This window comes from Gigantopelta aegis, chromosome 10 (assembly GCF_016097555.1).
Source record: "Gigantopelta aegis isolate Gae_Host chromosome 10, Gae_host_genome, whole genome shotgun sequence".
Taxonomy (NCBI): Eukaryota; Metazoa; Mollusca; class Gastropoda; order Neomphalida; family Peltospiridae; genus Gigantopelta; species Gigantopelta aegis.
In genome coordinates, this window is record NC_054708.1 from 65,485,652 (window position 1) to 65,506,284 (window position 20,633).

Below are 20,633 nucleotides of genomic sequence, written 5' to 3' on the forward strand. Positions count from 1 at the left end.
TGGATCTAACAGCAGCCCGTTGGAGATCATGTCCAGTTGACCTTTAATTCGACGAATCAAAACCTTACTTACAAAATCATGCCAGTGATTTGAAAATAATTTGAAAACATTCGGGATTATGCCGAGGGTATATGAAATGATTCGGGTGAATTACGAAGTATGCCGGAAACTAATTTCAATATAAAATTCGTTTCAAGACGAAAAAAAAACACCGTGATGGTATAACCATAAAATCTGTTTATACTAGTATACACTCCAGAGTTTATTACTGCACTTTTCTTCCTATTTTTTCAGTGTTGAAATAGACCAACAAGTTCGCCTATTGCTTAAATAGTCTCGACCGATATTTTTAGAATGTGTATGCTCCCGAATAACGTTATAAAAGGCGAAGTGTAATTGGTCGATATTTAAATTGTTATTTATAGATGAAATGTCACCTGGACATGGGAGTCCATGCAATGCTGTTAGATCTACTGGTGAGACCAGTAGAGCTAATTTTAATCAGATTGAAACAAAGACATCAAAGAACAAAATAGAAGTAGTGTACTTAGTTTCTTGTTTTGTTTTAGAGAACCGTCTGCTTAAAAAAACCCTAAGCTAATAGGAAATTCCCGCCAGCTACTGCCAGTAGGAGCACTTCATACCAACACTACCACAAATGCTTAACCGTTGGTGATGATGATGATAACTAGTTTAACGTGCCCATATACCACTAGGGTTTCGAACACGCCCATCCCGAGTCCGACCTCCGATAAGATCGGTGGCCCGACTCAGGATGGGGGGGGGGGGGGGGTTGAAAATGGGCAGAATTTTGAAAATAGCAATTAGTAAAAAAGTTAACAGAATAAATAAAAAAAATAAAAAGGTTACAAGCCAAAAATAAAAAAGAATTGACTGCTCCGCCGAATATTTATATAATTTGGAGCATTTTAGAAGGACAGTCCAAAATTAAATAAGAGAAAGAAGAGAGGATCGGACTATTTAATAATATTAAAAAAAAACCATAAAATTTTGAACGCAGATCTAAAAGTTTAAAGTCCGATCGATATGTCCACGCGAGTGGCCTCGTTAAGGCCGTTTGGGTGCACAGCTTAAAGGGACGAGGTGGGTTGCATCCCGTCAAGAAAACCCCTAGATTGACAGTCGATAGACGTTGGAGGTGTAGTGCTGTGCTGAAATACAGATCTTGAGAAGCCGGATCCGTCTGAACGAGAGAAAGTATCATACTAGGGTATAGTCCAGTCGTCATGGGTTGGTATAGTGGTGCGGACGGGCCCGACTCCAAGGTAAGGTAAAGTCTAGAAAAAGAGTAGTAGGGGTCGACCCCGCTTCCTATTTCTTCTTAGAGTGGGGCGGTCAATCTTCCAGTACTGCTAGGACAGGCTCGGACATGTAGAGACTAAACGCGAACAACAGTGGCGTTCTGTAGAATGGCCGTCATACGAGTCACAAAAAAACAACAACTCGACAGTCAGACGGAGAAATGACGTGGAGGCAAGGAATCTCGCTAAAAAAGAATCCAACCTTGTGGTGCAGGCTGTCGAAACGAGAAGCGTTCCAGCGTTCAATCAGTTCCAATGGCCGCATACATCCCAGTAGAAAACTTCATTTCGCTGACAAAAACAACGAAATGAAGGACCCCCAAGTCGAGCACACAAAAGCACGTGCAGTGTGCACAAGCGAAACAAACACGTCTTACCGCGTGGAGCTCCAGACTGGGAATGTTATCCGTTGGGGTTATTTCATTGACATTTTAAACCGTAGACATTTTGACCGTTGACATGTTGTCCTACATCCGGGGACCGGGGGGGGGGGGGGGGGGGGGCGGTGACAGATTTGTTTCTCGAATGAATTCGATTGTTAAGCATGTATACTATTGGTGGCACCACAGGCCTGATCAGTTGTGTCTTATTTCGTAGACACTATTTTAAATTATTCAAAGGTCAGCACTTATTTTCTGCCATAGAACAAGAAAAATAAAACCTTCGATACGTCTAGTCAAAAGTATTTTCAGAACAATATCATCATTACTAAATGCGTCTTAACTAAAGCTAAAGCCAATATCAGTGGCTATGGCTTATCTGGAGTCATGTTCCATAAGGAGACGAGTACCTGCCATCATTATACAGCTGATATCAAGCGAACGCGATACTTTTACCATAATAACTACACGATGTCTAAATGAATACGAAAGACAGTTGCTCCTTTGATGGAATACGTCAATAATGCTGCCTGGTTTTAATTTTCCAAAACCTCGTTTGACAAATCTTCCCTTAGTGTCAATCAGAGATAAAAGCATCCAATGGTCTTTAAGTACAAAGTAGTGCTGATATGTATATAGCCTGGACCGGTCTCGGTGGTGTCGTGGTTACGCCATCGGAACAAAGGCTAGTAGGTATAGGGTTCGCAGCCTGGTACCGGCTCCCACCCAGAGCGAGTTTTAACGACTCATTGGGTAGGTGTAAGACTGCTACACCCTCTTCTCTCTCACTAACCAGTAACCAACTAACTACTAATCCACTGCCTTCGACAGACAGCCCAGGTAGCTGAAGTGTGTGTCCAGGACAGCAAGCTTGAACCTTAATTGGATATAAGCACTAAAATAAGTTGAAATGAAATGGAATATAGCCCGAGTACTCTGCCGTTCGAGAACTAGAAGGACATTTAGACGGTTATGGTCGCTTTCTCAGCCAGAGATAACTCTATAGCAAAAACACGGATAGGCTGCCTACCACACGGTAGGCAAAGATGTTCGTTCTAATATACCAAAAAACCTATGTTTGACGCTAAATAATTCTCGAGTTCGCCAATAACTAATATTTCACATAGTAACCACTAATACACACACTACAGGAAGAAACCCGACAGCACCTACGTATTTAACCGGAACATTATTGAAAGGAGGTGCTGTCGCTTCTCGGATTGCGTATAAAAGACCCATTCGCGTGAATAACGTGCAGGATGTTGGCAGATGTTATCTACATGTTACTACCTGTGTAAGAGCACTTTAGTGCAACGAGGACGTTCACGTCTGTTACGTCATCATCAGCAGAACTAGCACAATATTTACAAACTGAGTGTACCACGACTGGTATATCAAAGGCCGTAGTATGTACTATCCTGTCTGTGGGATGGTACATATAAAGAGCCTTTGCTCCTAATGGAAAAATGTAACGGGTTTCTAAGACTATATGTCAGAAACACAATGTTTGACATACAATAGCTGATAATTAATAAATCAAATTGCTATAGTGGTGTCGTTAAACAAAACAAATTTTAACTTTTTTACTTCCGCCCTAATTTTAGTCGTACCCAGTACAATCTGATACACTGATACTAGTTAAACTTAAATGACAGGTATTTATATATTGGCCAGATTTATCAATACTTTATAACAAGCTGTGTCACGTATCCCACCAGCAGCAGGAATGGTGTTGTTTAATGCTGTATGCGACGGCACTTCAAACTTTGGCACGCAGAATTTTATTTTATTTGTACTGCGATCCCTTTTGCTAACCCTAGGAGTGCTGTCGTGGTATTCTGTAAGAGTTGTGAATACGCTACTCTTTACCCAGTATCTTTTTAAATTGAAATATTTCTCTATGCATCTCAAAGCCGGCTTATCCTAGTAGCACATGTAACACGTGCTACTGGCAGCGCGCTTCAGAGGCCCCCGCGGCGATATGTGCTTTTATTTTCGCCAGATCATTTTTCCCTTTCTCCGAGTGGGTTGCAAAATATATATCTTGGGAAGGGGCTCCGCTGTTATTTGTGCTACAGTCCCCGCATATCGTTAAATAGGCTTTGATGCGTCTGTGATGTGTAGCCCAGTGGTAAAGCGCTTGCTTGATGCGCGGTCGGTTTGGAATCGATCCCCTTAGGTGGGGTCATTGGGCTATTTCTCGTTCCAGCCAGTACTCCACAACTGGTATAACAAAGGCCGTGGTATGTACTATCCTGTCTGTGGGATAGTGCATATAAAAGATCCTTTGCTACTAATCGAAAAAGAGTAGCCCATGAAGTGGTGACAGCGGGTTTCCTCCCTCAATATCTGTGTGGTCCTTCACCATATGTCCGACGCCATATAACCGTAAATAAAATGTGTTGAGTGCGTCGTTAAATAAAACATTTCCTTCCTTCCTTCCTTCCGTCCTTCCTGTGATGTGTTGAGGAGGCTGGGGGATGTTTGTATGTTTGCTTGCTTGTTTACCACTACTTCACTGTCATATAGGAAGCCTCCTGCTTTAACAGTCTGATCATAACGTTAGTTTGTGTCTTCTTCAGGATTCTATTTTTGGAATGGTATATTAATATGTGTAATGCGGTCTTCCATGAATGTAACTCTTTCACTCTTGTTTTAGTGAACATTTTAGCCGATATCCTTTTCCTTCTGAGATGACGTCAGACATTCATTCTATTCTACACTCGTTTATTGTAATATCGATGTTGGATTTCTCGGTGGCTTTACAAATAATTTTTTCAAGATTTGAAGAATCCTGTTGGTGCAGCGTTTGCAATTCGATCTTGCCTTTATTGGCCTGTTTCCGTTGGCTTTCCATTCACTGTGATGGCTGACAATAGATGATTTAACTAACGGTCAGAACAATCCCCAAGCAACAGTAATCGTGATCATGACTGGAACTAAATGGATTTGCTGATTTAATCTGCTGGATGATTGGCAGGTAGGAAGCTTGCGATGGACCCAGCTGGAAACATAATTGTTGAAATGCATACGATTCTTAAAGCGGCAGTCTTGTTTTATCATCTAAGTGGTCTTTTACTAATGCTAAAAGGCAAACATAACTTCAGTTTTGATACATTTGTGTTTTCTCTTTGAACGTAATTGATCAACTGTAAGACTACAATCTTCAGCCTTCGCACAGGTCACTGCTGTCTAAATTTCCATCTTCACAAGCTTAATATATCTGACACAAGCGACTGTCAATGTGGCACAGGCCTGCAAACACCAGAACCTATCCTACAACAATGTCCACTACACAACTCGGGGAGAAAAAAAAGTTTGTTTTATTTAACGACGCCACTAGAGCACATTGATTTTTTATCTTATCATCGGCTATTGGACGTCAAACATATGGTAATTTTGACACTGTTTTGAAGAGGAAACCCGCTGTCGCCACATAGGCTACTCTTTTTTCGACAGGCAGCAAGGGATCTTTTATTTGCGCTTCCCACAGGCAGGATAGCACAAACCATGGCCTTTGTTGAACCAGTTATGGATCACTGGTCGGTGCAAGTGGTTTACAACTACCCATTGAGCCTTGCGGAGCACTCACTCAGGGTTTGGAGTCGGTATCTGGATTAAAAATCCCATGCCTCGACTGGGATCCGAACCCAGTACCTACCAGCCTGTAGACCGATGGCCTGCCACGACGCCACCGAGGCCGGTAAACTCGGAGAGAAGCCACTTCTGACCGCATACATCAGAAGCTTTGGGGATCTAGGGAGGACCTGCAAACAACGGTGACAGATTTGTTTCTCGAATGAATTCGATTGTTAAGCATGTATACTATTGGTGGCACCACAGGCCTGATCAGTTGTGTCTTATTTCGTAGACACTATTTTAGATTATTCAAAGGTCAGCACTTATTTTCTGCCATAGAACATGAAAAATAAAACCTTCGATACGTCTAGTCAAAAGTATTTTCAGAACAATATCATCATTACTAAATGCGTCTTAACTAAAGCTAAAGCCAATATCAGTGGCTATGGCTTATCTGGAGTCATGTTCCATAAGGAGACGAGTACCTGCCATCATTATACAGCTGATGTCAAGCGAACGCGATACTTTTACCATAATAACTACACGGTGTCTAAATGAATACGAAAGACAGTTGCTCCTTTGATGGAATACGTCAATAATGCTGCCTGGTTTTAATTTTCCAAAACCTCGTTTGACAAATCTTCCCTTAGTGTCAATCAGAGATAAAAGCATCCAATGGTCTTTAAGTACAAAGTAGTGCTGATATGTATATAGCCTGGACCAGTCTCGGTGGTGTCGTGGTTACGCCATCGGAATAAAGGCTAGTAGGTATAGGGTTCGCAGCCTGGTACCGGCTCCCACCCAGAGCGAGTTTTAACGACTCATTGGGTAGGTGTAAGACTGCTACACCCTCTTCTCTCTCACTAACCAGTAACCAACTAACTACTAATCCACTGCCTTCGACAGACAGCCCAGGTAGCTGAAGTGTGTGTCCAGGACAGCAAGCTTGAACCTTAATTGGATATAAGCACGAAAATAAGTTGAAATGAAATGGAATATAGCCCGAGTACTCTGCCTTTCGAGAACTAGAAGGACATTTAGACGGTTATGGTCGCTCTCTCAGCCAGAGATAACTCTATAGCAAAAACACGGATTGGCTGCCTACCACACGGTAGGCAAACATGTTCGTTCTAATATACCAAAAAACCTATGTTTGACGCTAAATAATTCTCGAGTTCGCCAATAACTAATATTTCACATAGTAACCACTAATACACACACTACAGGAAGAAACCCGACAGCACCTACGTATTTAACCGGAACATTATTGAAAGGAGGTGCTGTCGCTTCTCGGATTGCGTATAAAAGACCCATTCGCGTGAATAACGTGCGGGATGTTGGCAGATGTTATCAACATGTTACTACCTGTGTAAGAGCACTTTAGTGCAACGAGGACGTTCACGTCTGTTACGTCATCAGCAGAACTAGCACAATATTTACAAACTGAGTGTACCACGACTGGTATATCAAAGGCCGTAGTATGTACTATCCTGTCTGTGGGATGGTACATATAAAAGAGCCTTTGCTCCTAATGGAAAAATGTAACGGGTTTCTAAGACTATATGTCAGAAACACAATGTTTGACATACAATAGCTGATAATTAATAAATCAAATTGCTATAGTGGTGTCGTTAAACAAAACAAATTTTAACTTTTTTACTTCCGCCCTAATTTTAGTCGTACCCAGTACAATCTGATACACTGATACTAGTTAAACTTAAATGACAGGTATTTATATATTGGCCAGATTTATCAGCAGCAGGAATGGTGTTGTTTAATGCTGTATGCGACGGCACTTCAAACTTTGGCACGCAGAATTTTATTTTATTTGTACTGCGATCCCTTTTCCTAACCCTAGGAGTGCTGTCGTGGTATTCTGTAAGAGTTGTGAATACGCTACTCTTTACCCAGTATCTTTTTAAATTGAAATATTTCTCTATGCATCTCAAAGCCGGCTTATCCTAGTAGCACATGTAACACGTGCTACTGGCAGCGCGCTTCAGAGGCCCCCGCGGCGATATGTGCTTTTATTTTCGCCAGATCATTTTTCCCTTTCTCCGAGTGGGTTGCAAAATATATATCCTGGGAAGGGGCTCCGCTGTTATTTGTGCTACAGGCCCCGCATATCGTTAAATAGGCTTTGATGCGTCTGTGATGTGTAGCCCAGTGGTAAAGCGCTTGCTTGATGCGCGGTCGGTTTGGAATCGATCCCCGTCGGTGGGCTCATTGGGCTATTTCTCGTTCCAGCCAGTACTCCACAACTGGTATAACAAAGGCCGTGGTATGTACTATCCTGTCTGTGGGATAGTGCATATAAAAGATCCTTTGCTACTAATCGAAAAAGAGTAGCCCATGAAGTGGTGACAGCGGGTTTCCTCCCTCAATATCTGTGTGGTCCTTCACCATATGTCCGACGCCATATAACCGTAAATAAAATGTGTTGAGTGCGTCGTTAAATAAAACATTTCCTTCCTTCCTTCCTTCCTTCCTTCCTGTGATGTGTTGAGGAGGCTGGGGGATGTTTGTATGTTTGCTTGCTTGTTTACCACTACTTCACTGTCATATAGGAAGCCTCCTGCTTTAACAGTCTGATCATAACGTTAGTTTGTGTCTTCTTCAGGATTCTATTTTTGGAATGGTATATTAATATGTGTAATGCGGTCTTCCATGAATGTAGCTCTTTCACTCCTGTTTTAGTGAACATTTTAGCCGATATCCTTTTCCTTCTGAGATGACGTCAGACATTCATTCTATTCTACACTCGTTTACTGTAATATCGATGTTGGATTTCTCGGTGGCTTTACAAATTATTTTTTCAAGATTTGAAGAATCCTGTTGGTGCAGCGTTTGCAATTCGATCTTGCCTTTGTTGGCCTGAACCGGCCTCGGTGGCGTCGTGGCTAGCCATCGGTCTACAGGCTGGTAGGTACTGGGTTCGGATCCCAGTCGAGGCATGGGTTTTTAAATCCAGATACCGACTCCAAATCCTGAGTGAGTGCTCCGCAAGGCTCAATGGGTAGGTGTAAACCACTTGCACCGACCAGTGATCCATAACTGGTTCAACAAAGGCCATGGTTTGTGCTATCCTGCCTGTGGGAAGCGCAAATAAAAGATCCCTTGCTGCCTGTCGTAAAAGAGTAGCCTATGTGGCGACAGCGGGTTTCCTCTCAAAATCTGTGGTCCTTAACCATATGTCTGACGCCATATAACCGTAAATAAAATGTGTTGAGTGCGTCGTTAAATAAAACATTTCTTTCTTTTTCTTTTTATTGGCCTGTTTCAGCTGGCTTCCCATTCACTGTGATGGCTGACAATAGATGATTTAACTAACGGTCAGAACAATCCCCAAGCAACAGTAATCGTGATCATGACTCGAACTAAATGGATTTGCTGATTTAATCTGCTGGATGATTTGCAGGTAGGAAGCTTGCGATGGACCCAGCTGGAAACATAATTGTTGAAACACATACGATTCTTAAAGCGGCAGTCTTGTCTTATCATCTAAGTGGTCTTTTACTAATGCTAAAAGGCAAACATAACTTCAGTTTTGATACATTTGTGTTTTCTCTTTTAACGTAATTGATCAACAGTAAGACTACAATCTTCAGCCTTCGCACAGGTCACTGCTGTCTAAACTTCCATCTCCATAAGCTTAATATATGTGACACAAGCGACTGTCAATGTGGCACAGGCCTGCAAACACCAGAACCTCTCCTACAACAATGTCCACTACACAACTCGGAGAGAAGCCACTTCTGACCGCATACATCAGAAGCTTTGGGGATCTAGGGAGGACCTGCAAACAACTACCCAATTCATCACTCAAATCGGAATATCCGTATGAGACAATTTTCACAAATTTGAACTGAGATGAAGAAGAAGGAAGGAAGGAAATGTATTTATCGACGCACTCAACACATTTTATTTACGGTTATATGGCGTCAGACATATGGTTACGGACCACATATATATTGAGAGAGGAAACCCGCTGTCGCCACTTCATAGGCTACTCTTTTCGATTAGCAGCAAGGGATCTTTTATATGCACCATCCTACAGACAGGATAGCACATACCACGGCCTTTGATGTACCAGTCGTGGTGCACTAGATGGAGCGAGAAATAGCCGAATGGGCCCACTGATGAGGATCGATCCCAGACAGACCGTGCATCAGGCGAGCGCTTTACCCGCCCCCGAGATGAAGAAGAAGGAAGGTGGTATTTTTGTACAGAATCACGTGTCACGAGCAGATAGACAATTAGATAGACGGATGGCTGGATTGAATGGATGGATGGCTGGCTGGCTGGCTGGATGGATGGATGGGTGAGTTAGGTTGGTGGGTTGGTTTTGGGTGCGTGGGCTAGATATATATATATATATATATATATATATATATATATATATATATATATATATATATATATATATATATATATAGAGAGAGAGAGAGAGAGAGAGAGAGAGAGAGAGAGAGAGAGAGAGAGAGAGAGAGAGAGAGAGAGAGAGAGAGAGAGAGAGAGAGAGAGAGAGACACACACACACACACACACACATATATATAGATAGACAGATAGATTAATAAACAGAAGAACATAGATCGATATAGATAGATAGATAGATAGACAGACAGACAGACAGACAGACAGACGGATATGGTACACGTGCGTGCACCTCATGATTCCTCTCTAACCACGCAGTAGCTCGTGGGAGTTGGAGGATAATTATGTTTGACACTTCGTGTTATAGCTGAGCAAGATGCTTGCGTGTCGGTCTTCAGCAGTGATAATCAATTTGCCCACATCCCACAGGCGCGGGACGACATTTGTTTACATTGCTTGTTTTCAAGCGCTGTCTCATATGCTTCACTTCAGGCGCGTGTGCAAGAAATTGTGCAGGGAGGTTGGGTTTAGACCGTGACAAGCGAAGTTTTTAGGAGCGTCCCGGTCATCCTCCTTTGGGAAACATGTTTTGTTTTAAATTGATTGGAGAGGGGAGTGATCCCCAAACCCCACCCCATCCCCTGCAAACACTCTTGGATATGTTGCATATATTTCCATTAAAGGGGATGTCTCAAAGATGCATTATGGGTGCTTGGCGCTAAATGTATTTATTATTTTTGTTTTTGAAATGCTTTATCTAGCGACTGACAGTTGTCAGTGTCCGCGGAATTGCTGATTTCATAAAAATTTCTAAGGTTTTGAAGCTTAATCGTAATTAACGTGGGTCTGGCATTTTCTATACATTCAATGTTTAACGAAGTTTTTTGTGGAACACTTATAGTGATTACAAATGTCGCAAAACTGACATGTCATTTTGAGGAAAAAAATTGTAATTCTACCACCTCAAATGTCCTAATCATGGACAAATATTACACAGGACCGGTGTTAACCACAAATGTCACAACGCTGATTACCACAAATGTCACACCAACAAACGTCGCAACACCTCAACGACAAATGTCATAATTAACATTTCGCGTTTTTTTGTAATTAATTTTGTCTCCTTTCTTTTCTCTCTCTCTCCCTTTTTTTTCTTCTTGTTCTTTTTGTTCTTCTAGATGGATACCCATAGATCAAATATATTGTCCTTTGTTGAACAGGATCGCGTGATCAATCCCATAAAGCTGAAGCTGTAACCTCCTCTAAAATGTTCGACTATTAACACCAACTTGGTGGTCTGAATCTGTGGTATCCAGTAGATATTACACTTTTAAAAAATGCACTGTTGAATAAAATTACTCGCGTAAAACCATATCTGCAAGGGGACGGCACGTAGCCCAGTGGTAAAAGCGCTCACTTGATGCGCGGTTGGTTTAGGATCGATCCACGTTTTTGGCCCCATTGGGCTATTTCTCGTTCCAGCCATTGCTTCATGACTGGTGTAGCAAAGGCCGTGGTATGCACTATCCTGTTTGTGGGATGGTGCATATAAAAGATCCCTTGCTGCTAATCGAAAAGAGTAGCTCAAGAAGTGGCGACAGCGGGTTTCCTCTCTCAGTATCTGTTTGATCCTTAACCAAATGTCTGACGCCATATAACCGTAAATAAAATGTATTGAGTGCGTCGTTAAATAAAACATTTCTTCCGTTCTTTCCTTATTACAATGTACCTGTAGACAAGCCTGGTTTGAATGGTGGAACCTCTAATAAGGCCACCTTTATTTAGCAACCACTCATCTATAACGGGCACCTCACACGATACATTATGTATAAAAAGGCATGTATTTTAATCTGTAGCTGAAGCGCAAGAGTTAAAGGTGTGTTTTGTTTAACCATAGCCCCCGTGCACCCCCCCCCCCTCCCCACACACACACACCTCTCGCTACGCCACTGGTTTGAACCACTAAATTACATTGATTTATTCATCATCGGCTATTGAATGTCAAACATTTGTTACTTTTGACATTTAGTCTTAGAGAAGAAACCCGCTACATTTTTTTGTTTTCATTTGTAGCAAGGGATAGCATCCCTCAGACAGAATAGAACAGACCACGGCCTTTGATATACCAGTCGTGGTGCACTGGCTAGAGCGAGAAATAGCCCAATGGGCCCACCGACTGGGTTCGATTCTAGCAGCGCAATAGCGTCTGCCTACGATTCGAGAAGTGGAAGGATCGTGTGTATCCATAAAAGAGCTCTTGCTGCTATTCGGTTAGAGTAGTATGTGTAGTGACAACGAGTTTCTTCTGACACCAGCCCCAAGTTCAGCCAGCGAACGTTTCGCTAACGTTCGCGAACTATTTGGTTGGTTCCCAACGTGGCCATTTGGTTTACCGTGAAGCGCGTAAACTAGTCTAGCGGACGATTTTCCTCTTGGTCTGGCTGAACGCAGCCCACGTGTCAACATAACCGTGTGTTTGACATCAATGTGCTCCGATGGTCTTGTTAAACGCAAACCGTATCTTTTTCTGTCTTCATATATTCTTTTAATGCACTATTGTATTGCGTAGTTATAACAGTAATATTACCATGTGCAGGTTTCTTGAGTAATATTGTTCACGTTTTATGGAGATTTTGAAACCTATACATTTTTGAAAACTACATAAAATAACCAGTCAGTCGTTTCCCAGAAGTCAATGTGGCGGCCAACATATAGGCCGTCCAACAGGGAAAGCCTTTTTTCATGCTATGGAATTTATTACAAGTTAGTTATTTTTGAGCCGGTTGTTTTCTAAATTGGACACAACAATAGTATTTTTGTGTTATTTCTAAAACACTTTTACTTTTCTTCTAACGTCAGACAAAACTGAAATTATTTACAAAAAAAAACATTTTTCAAATGATGGGATGGACTATAGACTTATTTTATAAATGTCGACCTCAAAACGGTGATTTCCCAATATCTTGGCTTCTAGGTGACTTAAGTCATGTTTCTGGAGAGTAAACCTATATTTTCAGGTCAACTGGAGTAGATGAGTTCCGGGCTAGAAATGAGCTCCAGTGATTAAAAAAACAAGCATAGCAAATCCACTAAGCGATTCTGGATCCTACTTGCTTTGGACCCTACTTTCAAGTGTTGTAGTGCTGAGAACTACCGTTCACATATTTGTTGGAGGCAGGGGGGGGGGGGGGGGGGGGGTAGTGTTAAATCGTTGTAAAATGGACATATTCCTATAAAATATGGATACATTCGTCTATCTTATAACAGTGACATCGTCTTACTTTGAAAAACTTTTATTTTCATTAACACAATAACCGATGAACACATTGATTATAATAAAGGGGTAATCACTGCTATTTTCCTGGCTCAACTGTTCTGTAAGTCCAATATTAATAATATAGCTAGACATACCTTTCTAATACTAAACAAAATGTCTTGCACTTATTAACACGTGTCTAATGCAACAACATGTCTTGCACTCATTAACACGTGTCTAATGCAACAACATGTCTTGCACTCATTAACACGTGTCTAATGCAACAACATGTCTTGCACTTATTAACACGTGTCTAATGCAACAACATGTCTTGCACTTATTAACACGTGTCTAATGCAACAACATGTCTTGCACTCATTAACACGTGTCTAATGCAAAATAATATCTCTTGCACTTATTAACACGTGTCTAATGCAACAACATGACTTGCACTCATTAACACGTGTCTAATGCAACAACATGACTTGCACTCATTAACACGTGTCTAATGCAAAATAATATCTCTTGCACTTATTAACACGTGTCTAATGCAACAACATGTCTTGCACTTATTAACACGTGTCTAATGCAAAAACATGTATTGCACTCATTAACACGTGTCTAATGCAAAATAATATCTCTTGCACTTATTAATACGTGTCTAATGCAACAACATGTCTTGCACTCATTAACACGTGTCTAATGCAAAATAATATGTCTTGCACTTATTAACACGTGTCTAATGCAAAAACATGTCTTGCACTCATTAACACGTGTCTAATGCAAAAACATGTCTTGCACTCATTAACACGTGTCTAGTGCAAAAACATGTCTTGCACTCATTAACACGTGTCTAATGCAAAAACAAAAATGTAATCCAATAGCCGATTATAAGATAAAAAAATCAATGTGCTCTAGAGGCGTCGTTAAATAAAACAAACTTTACTTTATATCAAACATTGATGCACATTGAGAGACTTCAGTTAACTTTTAAGAGTTAACTTTTAAAAATAGCTAATTCAATCCATTCCGTCCAAAAGAATGCAATAACTGATGCGGGTTTGATTCATTGAAATCCATTTTTGAACATATCTACTGAACGTTTTTGAGCCAATCAGTGCAAACATACCAAGGTTTAATGCTAAAAGACTTCAGTTTTGTCAAAAAACAGCCAGAAAGACGTGAACCGACTAATTGCGCCTGTAACGCAATCATCTGGCTGCGAGGGTTCTCATCTCGTGAGAACGTGTCACAATTAATATAATAATTTCACTGAATGTGTCTTAAAGCAATGAAGAACTTAATTTGTTTTTCGATTTTTTTTCCTTTCTACACGAGCGGCAAGTGTACAGGACTATACGCAGTGGAGGCTGTAGACTGTGGCGAGTGAAGGAGGGGGGGGGGGGGGGAGGAGTCGAATCATGCTCCTCCGGAAAATATATTGGATTTTTGTTGTTGTTTAGAAACGTTGCTTGCGGAGGGAGGGGTTTTGACCCCCAACCCTGCACACGATCCTTAGTACACGAGTGAGCTGTAATAGATAAAACTATAGTTATATATCTCACCAAAATACGTTACAAAATAGTCCTAACGTTTCGGCAGCTTCCCGCTGTCTTTCTCAGGGGATTGCAATTCTCAGTAACTACGTAATGTCCATTCTGGTATACATTGAAATACCATAATGGACATTACCTAGTTACTGAGAATTGTATGCCAGAATGGACATTACCTAGTTACTGAGAATTGTATGCCAGAGTGGACATTACCTAGTTACTGAGAATTGTATGCCAGAATGGACATTACCTAGTTACTGAGAATTGTATGCCAGAATGGACATTACATAGTTACTGAGAATTGTATGCCAGAATGGACATTACCTAGTTACTGAGAATTGTATGCCAGAGTGGACATTACCTTGTTACTGAGAATTGTATGCCAGAGTGGACATTACCTAGTTACTGAGAATTGTATGCCAGAATGGACATTACCTTGTTACTGAGAATTGTATGCCAGAGTGGACATTACCTAGTTACTGAGAATTGTATGCCAGAATGGACATTACCTTGTTACTGAGAATTGTATGCCAGAGTGGACATTTCCTAGCTACTGAGAATTGTATGCCAGAATGGACATTACCTTGTTACTGAGAATTGTATGCCAGAATGGACATTTCCTAGTTACTGAGAATTGTATGCCAGAATGGACATTACCTAGTTACTGAGAATTGTATACCAGAATGGACATTACCCAATTACTGAGAATTGTATACCAGAATGGACATTGAAATGTTTTTTAAATCTCAGAATTTTATTCTAAATTTTAATTTTACTTATCTGTGTTATTTGTATTTTTTGTACAGTACTTTCCATTGTGTTTCTTTAAATTTGTAATTTTTATATATATTTTTTATATTTTTAAATTTGAATTTTTTATATATGTATTTAAAAATATTGTTTTTATTACTAACACTTTCAGCTAATCGTATGATCAGACGAGCTGGGTTTAAAAATTAGATCAATGTCACAAAACAATAAATGGTTTAATGCCTGGCTGGTACTTAAACTCGTGGTCAGCAAGGAGTCAGGATGGTTTAAAATAATAAAAGGGAACTCTCGTCATTTACATTTTTAAGTTGATAAATATGTTAGCTTGGTTAGAATCTAGCATCTTTTGTTTCAAAATCTGTATACTTTCAAGTTCGAATAATATATATATATATACATTAACATTTACGAAAGACGAACAAGATGTTGTATATTATTATTAAAAGTCATGAAAGGCATTAACTATGTATTTGTTATAATTAAGTATTTGTTTATTATATTAACAAAAACAATAGTTTTTTTATGAATGATAATATATATATTTTTTAATTATTGGACATACCTGATTATATGATTCATTTTGCACTTATAGAACAGTTGTGCCATCAAAAGGGCAATGATTACCTTTTAGTATAGGCTACTCAATGTATGGATTGTTATTTTTTAATAAAAATAATTTTAATGAGTGCAAGGCATTTTTTAAAATTAGACACGTGTTAATCAGTGCAATAGACATGGCTGCTGATATTATTAATATTACACTTACAGAACTGTTGTGTCATGAAAAGGGCAATGCTTACCCATTTACTATAAGTCATGTGTTCATTGTCTGTGAGTTTGTTTTTAATAATTAAAATGTTTATGAATGAGACATTTTAAAACTTTTTATCATTAAAAAAGTAAAGTTTGTTTTATTTAACGACGTCACTAGAGCACATTGATTTTTTATCTTATCATCGGCTATTGGACGTCAAACATATGGTCATTCTGACACTATTTTCAGAGGAAACCCGCTGTCGCCACATAGGCTACTCTTTTTACGACAGGCAGCAAGGGATCTTTTATTTGCGCTTCCCACAGGCAGGATAGCACAAACCATGGCCTTTGTTGAACCAGTTATGGATCACTGGTCGGTGCAAGTGGTTTACACCTACCCATTGAGCCTTGCGGAGCACTCACTCAGGGTTTGGAGTCGGTATCTGGATTAAAAATCCCATGCTTCGACTGGGATCCGAACCCAGTACCTACCAGCCTGTAGACCGATGGCCTGCCACGACGCCACCGAGGCCGGTCAATGTTTGATATATTATCCTATGCCAAATTTGGTCAAGATTGGTACATTTAAGTCCCTGTTACTTAAACAAAAGTACTCAATGCCCAATGAAAACTTCAAACACGATTTTCTCAAACTGGCTACCACCCTACATCCAGCCTTTAAACATTCAGATTCCACATTTTGAGGATAGAAACATCATTTAAGAATCAAAATTAAGACCAAAATCTGTATATTTTATAAATGTAAATATCATAAAATGTGCCATATTTCGAGTTATGGTTCAACTCGTGAGAACAGATCACAATTATTTGAACACATTCATTAACAGATATATAACATGTTGACACTTTTCTCAAATTAATTTTCATTGCCACCACCCACTGAACCTTTACATTCAACGATTTTCTCTCGCGAATGCGCTATTTCTGGTAACCGCATTAATTTACATCCAGAAGAATGAACCCGATCATAGTATGCAAATATATTATTAGGTTTTCAAAGAAATGTGTTAAATGTATTTTATCTTTGTAACTAGTAGGGGTGGGTAAGGACATTTGACCCACTCCTGCAAAAATATACATGAAAATATATTTTTAGTTAATAGAACCCTTTTTATCTAACTAGGGAAGATTATAGGCCTGGCGGTGCAGGAGATATGAAATATCCCGTTACAGATCACATAGTGGAATGGCGGTCCTCTTAAGGACGAGCATCTGATAGTAGATCATGGAAGCAATAACGACTTTGCCTTAAGGACGAGCATCTGATAGTAGATCATGGAAGCAATCACGACTTTGCCGTAAGGACGAGCATCTGATAGTAGATCATGGAAGCAATCACGACTTTGCCTTAAGGACGAGCATCTGATAGTAGATCATGGAAGCAATCACGACTTTGCCTTAAGGACGAGCATCTGATAGTAGATCGTGGAAGCAATCACGACTTTGCCTTAAGGACGAGCATCTGATAGTAGATCATGGAAGCAATCACGACTTTGCCTTAAACATCCTTTTCACTCTGTCTTGTGCAGATATACGTTGTTTATCATGAATACGGTTTTGTCATTCAGATTTCACTAACCATTCCTCAATTCTTTTACGACTTTAATTAAGTATGGACTCGCTCTTGTAAATCCTGTACTCAAAACAAGTCATGTCACCATGCAATTTTAACACTTTTCTTTTATCGTTTTAGGTAAACTGGTTCCCATCCTGGAAAACTCGGTCGCGCATGCGTCTGTCCTGACGATGCTGGTAATCGCCGTAGAGCGGTTCCAAGCCGTCTGCTACCCGCTGACTCTGAGGAACAAGAAAGTGTTTTCAATAACCATCAAGTGGGTGACCATCGCCGTCGTCTGGCTCGTCTCGTTCATCTGCTGCCTGCCTTTCCTCTACATCGCCGTGTATCGGGACTCGCGCTACCTGGACGGAACCCCCATCAAGGTGTGTCGACAGTACATGAAGTACTCCTGGCAGAAGGTCTACGTCACCATACTCTTCGTCGTCTTCTTCGCGATCCCGCTCTGCATCATGGCTGTTCTCTACGGATTTGTGATTCTCAAGCTGAAGCAGAAGTCCGGCGTCCTGTACAAGGAGAAGAACGAGACGTCCAGTCGGGTGCAGAACGCGCGGAACAAGGTGATCATCATGAGCATCACCATCACCGTCCTGTTCTTCATTCTGCACGCTCCGCTGAGGATCGCGGGGATGTGGATGACGTTCACGCGAGCCAGTAACATCGACGCGCTCGGGTTCGAAGGGTTTTGGAATCTGATCTGCATCATTCGCGTCATGTTTTACGTCAACAGCTGCGTGAATCCCATAGTGTACGGGATTGTGTCTTCGAAATTCAGACGAGAGTTTTGGAAGATCTGTTGCATGAAGAGGCTGTACAGTCGCAGGGCAGACAGTTGGGGCAGCTCTAGGATGCTGTCAGTGAGCGGGCGGCCCATTTCTCAAACCACCGTGTAGTAGATTCCAAAATAGTTATCACTGCCACTTCTTTTTATAGGTGCTTCAATTTTTTTTAAAGTATTATCACTTCTTCGGTGCTTCGGTTTTTAACAACACGCGCAGCATAGATTGTTTAATCAGCATTTATGGGTATCTAACCATGGCAGCTGAATATGATAGGTTTTTCACACATTGTCTTCGCAGACTGAACAGAATATTGTGGAGCATTGGTTGAAATGGGAAACCGCCTAGGATGAGTGCCTCTCTACGACACCGGTGTTGTTGGTTATGTGTGTTACTGTCTGTCATTGGAATCAGTCAGTCAACCATCTGAAGGTTCCAGCACGTCTGTCGTGGACAAACATTCCAAATTTGACGAGAAATATATCCATGGCAGGTCTGTCACCACGTCCCTACAGATGTAGAAATCAGAGGAATTTGTCATTTGACTGTACATCCAATGATTAGCTAACATTTTATATTTACATTTATTTTTACTTTTATAGTAATTGGCGTGTATATATGTACGTATGTATGTGTATGTATATATACGCATCGAATTCCTGCTATATTATTTAGCTCAGTCGGTTGAGCGCTCATCTGAGGTGCTTGCGTCGTAGGATCGAACCACCTCGGTGGATCCATGCAACGACTCAATGGGTAGGTGTACGACCAATACACCCTCTTCTCTCTACCGAACAACTAACCCACTGTCCTGGACAGACAGCCCAGATAGCTGAGTTGTGTGTGTCCAGGACAGCGTGCTTGAACTGTAATTGGATACGAACCCGAAAATAAGTTGAAATGAAATGAAACGAGCTCAGATGGCTAAACTAATGATATTGGATTGATTAACTACTCTCAGATTTTGGTTTTCTTTAATTTGCTTCTTCTGTAGAGTACTTTAATTAGTTGTTTAAATACATATTGAAAAACAAATGACGTTTGTTAAATAAAGTCATTCCAACTTAGTGTTGATGTTACGAGTTACTGGTCAGGGAATATCCCATGGTCGATCATTAGCCAATTATTGCTCCTTGGGAATTTTTTTAGATTGTGAGAATCTCAAGTAGGTCCCATGAGTTGAGTTTAACGTTGATTGCCTCATTGCGTTTGCTTCACTGCATTCGTCAAGAGTCTATAGATTCTAAATAATTTATACTCGACGTCAAAAGTTTATGTGATGTTATAAAATGTGTTTTGTTTAACGACACCACTAGAGTACATCGGCTATTGGATGTCAAACAGTTGATAATTTTGACATTATAGTCTTAGAGAGGAAACCCGTTACATTGTTGCATTAGTAGCAAAGGATCTTTTATATGCACCATCCCACAGCCTTTGATATACCAGTCGTGGTACACTTTAAAAGTTTGTTTTGTTTAACGACACCGCTAGAGTACATTGATTTATTAATCGTTTCCTATTAGATGTTAAACTTTTGCTAATTTTGACATTTTTTTCCATTACTAATTTAGTAGTAAGGGATTTTTTATATGCACCATTCCACAGACAGGATAGCGCATACTACATCCTTTGGTATACCAGTCGTGGTGCACTGATTGAATTCTGTGAGTTGACAAAATTGTAAATATTTCTTTCATCATATAAACGAAAGCTGATTCTAGTAAACGAAATACGTGCCAAGGCGATACACTGATTGAAACGCATAAGAATACTCATAGCAAATTACGGAAAATCGTCAAAGTGCGCGCACCATTAGGAGGATCCAGAGGGGGTCACATGGGTCACGTGGCTACATCCTGCCCGTTTTTAGTGCCCTTAATAATGAATTTTTGATTGTGTTTACGCTAAATTGCCCTAAAAACGCGTTTCTGAACATTGTTTTCTATTTTCCGGGGAGCATACCTCTCGAATCCCTTCACGAAGTTTTACTCAGCAGCCTTCGACACATTCAAATTGCCTTTTATGACTTTTATAATTGTGTGACACCCCCACAACTACCACCACATTTACAAAATTTTCGATTCGCCTCTGCAATCCAAAAATGTTGCTTCACACTTCAGCAGCGTGTGTGGGCGCTGTGTGCATGGATGCAAGTAGTGCAGTAGCATCGCATGGATACGCGATTACACGTTGGAACCGATTACACGTTGTAACACATTACACGTTGGAGACCATTACACGTTGAAGCCCATTACACGTT

The 20,633-nt window shown here is 40.5% G+C and overlaps 1 protein-coding gene across 1 annotated transcript in view; it reads left to right on the top strand.

The window, feature by feature from the left end:
• The window catches only part of LOC121384443 (gastrin/cholecystokinin type B receptor-like), a 54,385-nt gene extending 35,221 nt beyond the window's left edge, over positions 1-19,164 (top strand). The window contains exon 2 of the mRNA XM_041514841.1: positions 17,709-19,164. Within this exon, the coding sequence (XP_041370775.1) occupies positions 17,709-18,484 (776 nt within the window). The 3' untranslated portion in view covers positions 18,485-19,164. The remainder of the gene's footprint in view (positions 1-17,708) is intronic.
• The last annotated feature ends 1,469 nt before the right edge of the window (positions 19,165-20,633 follow it).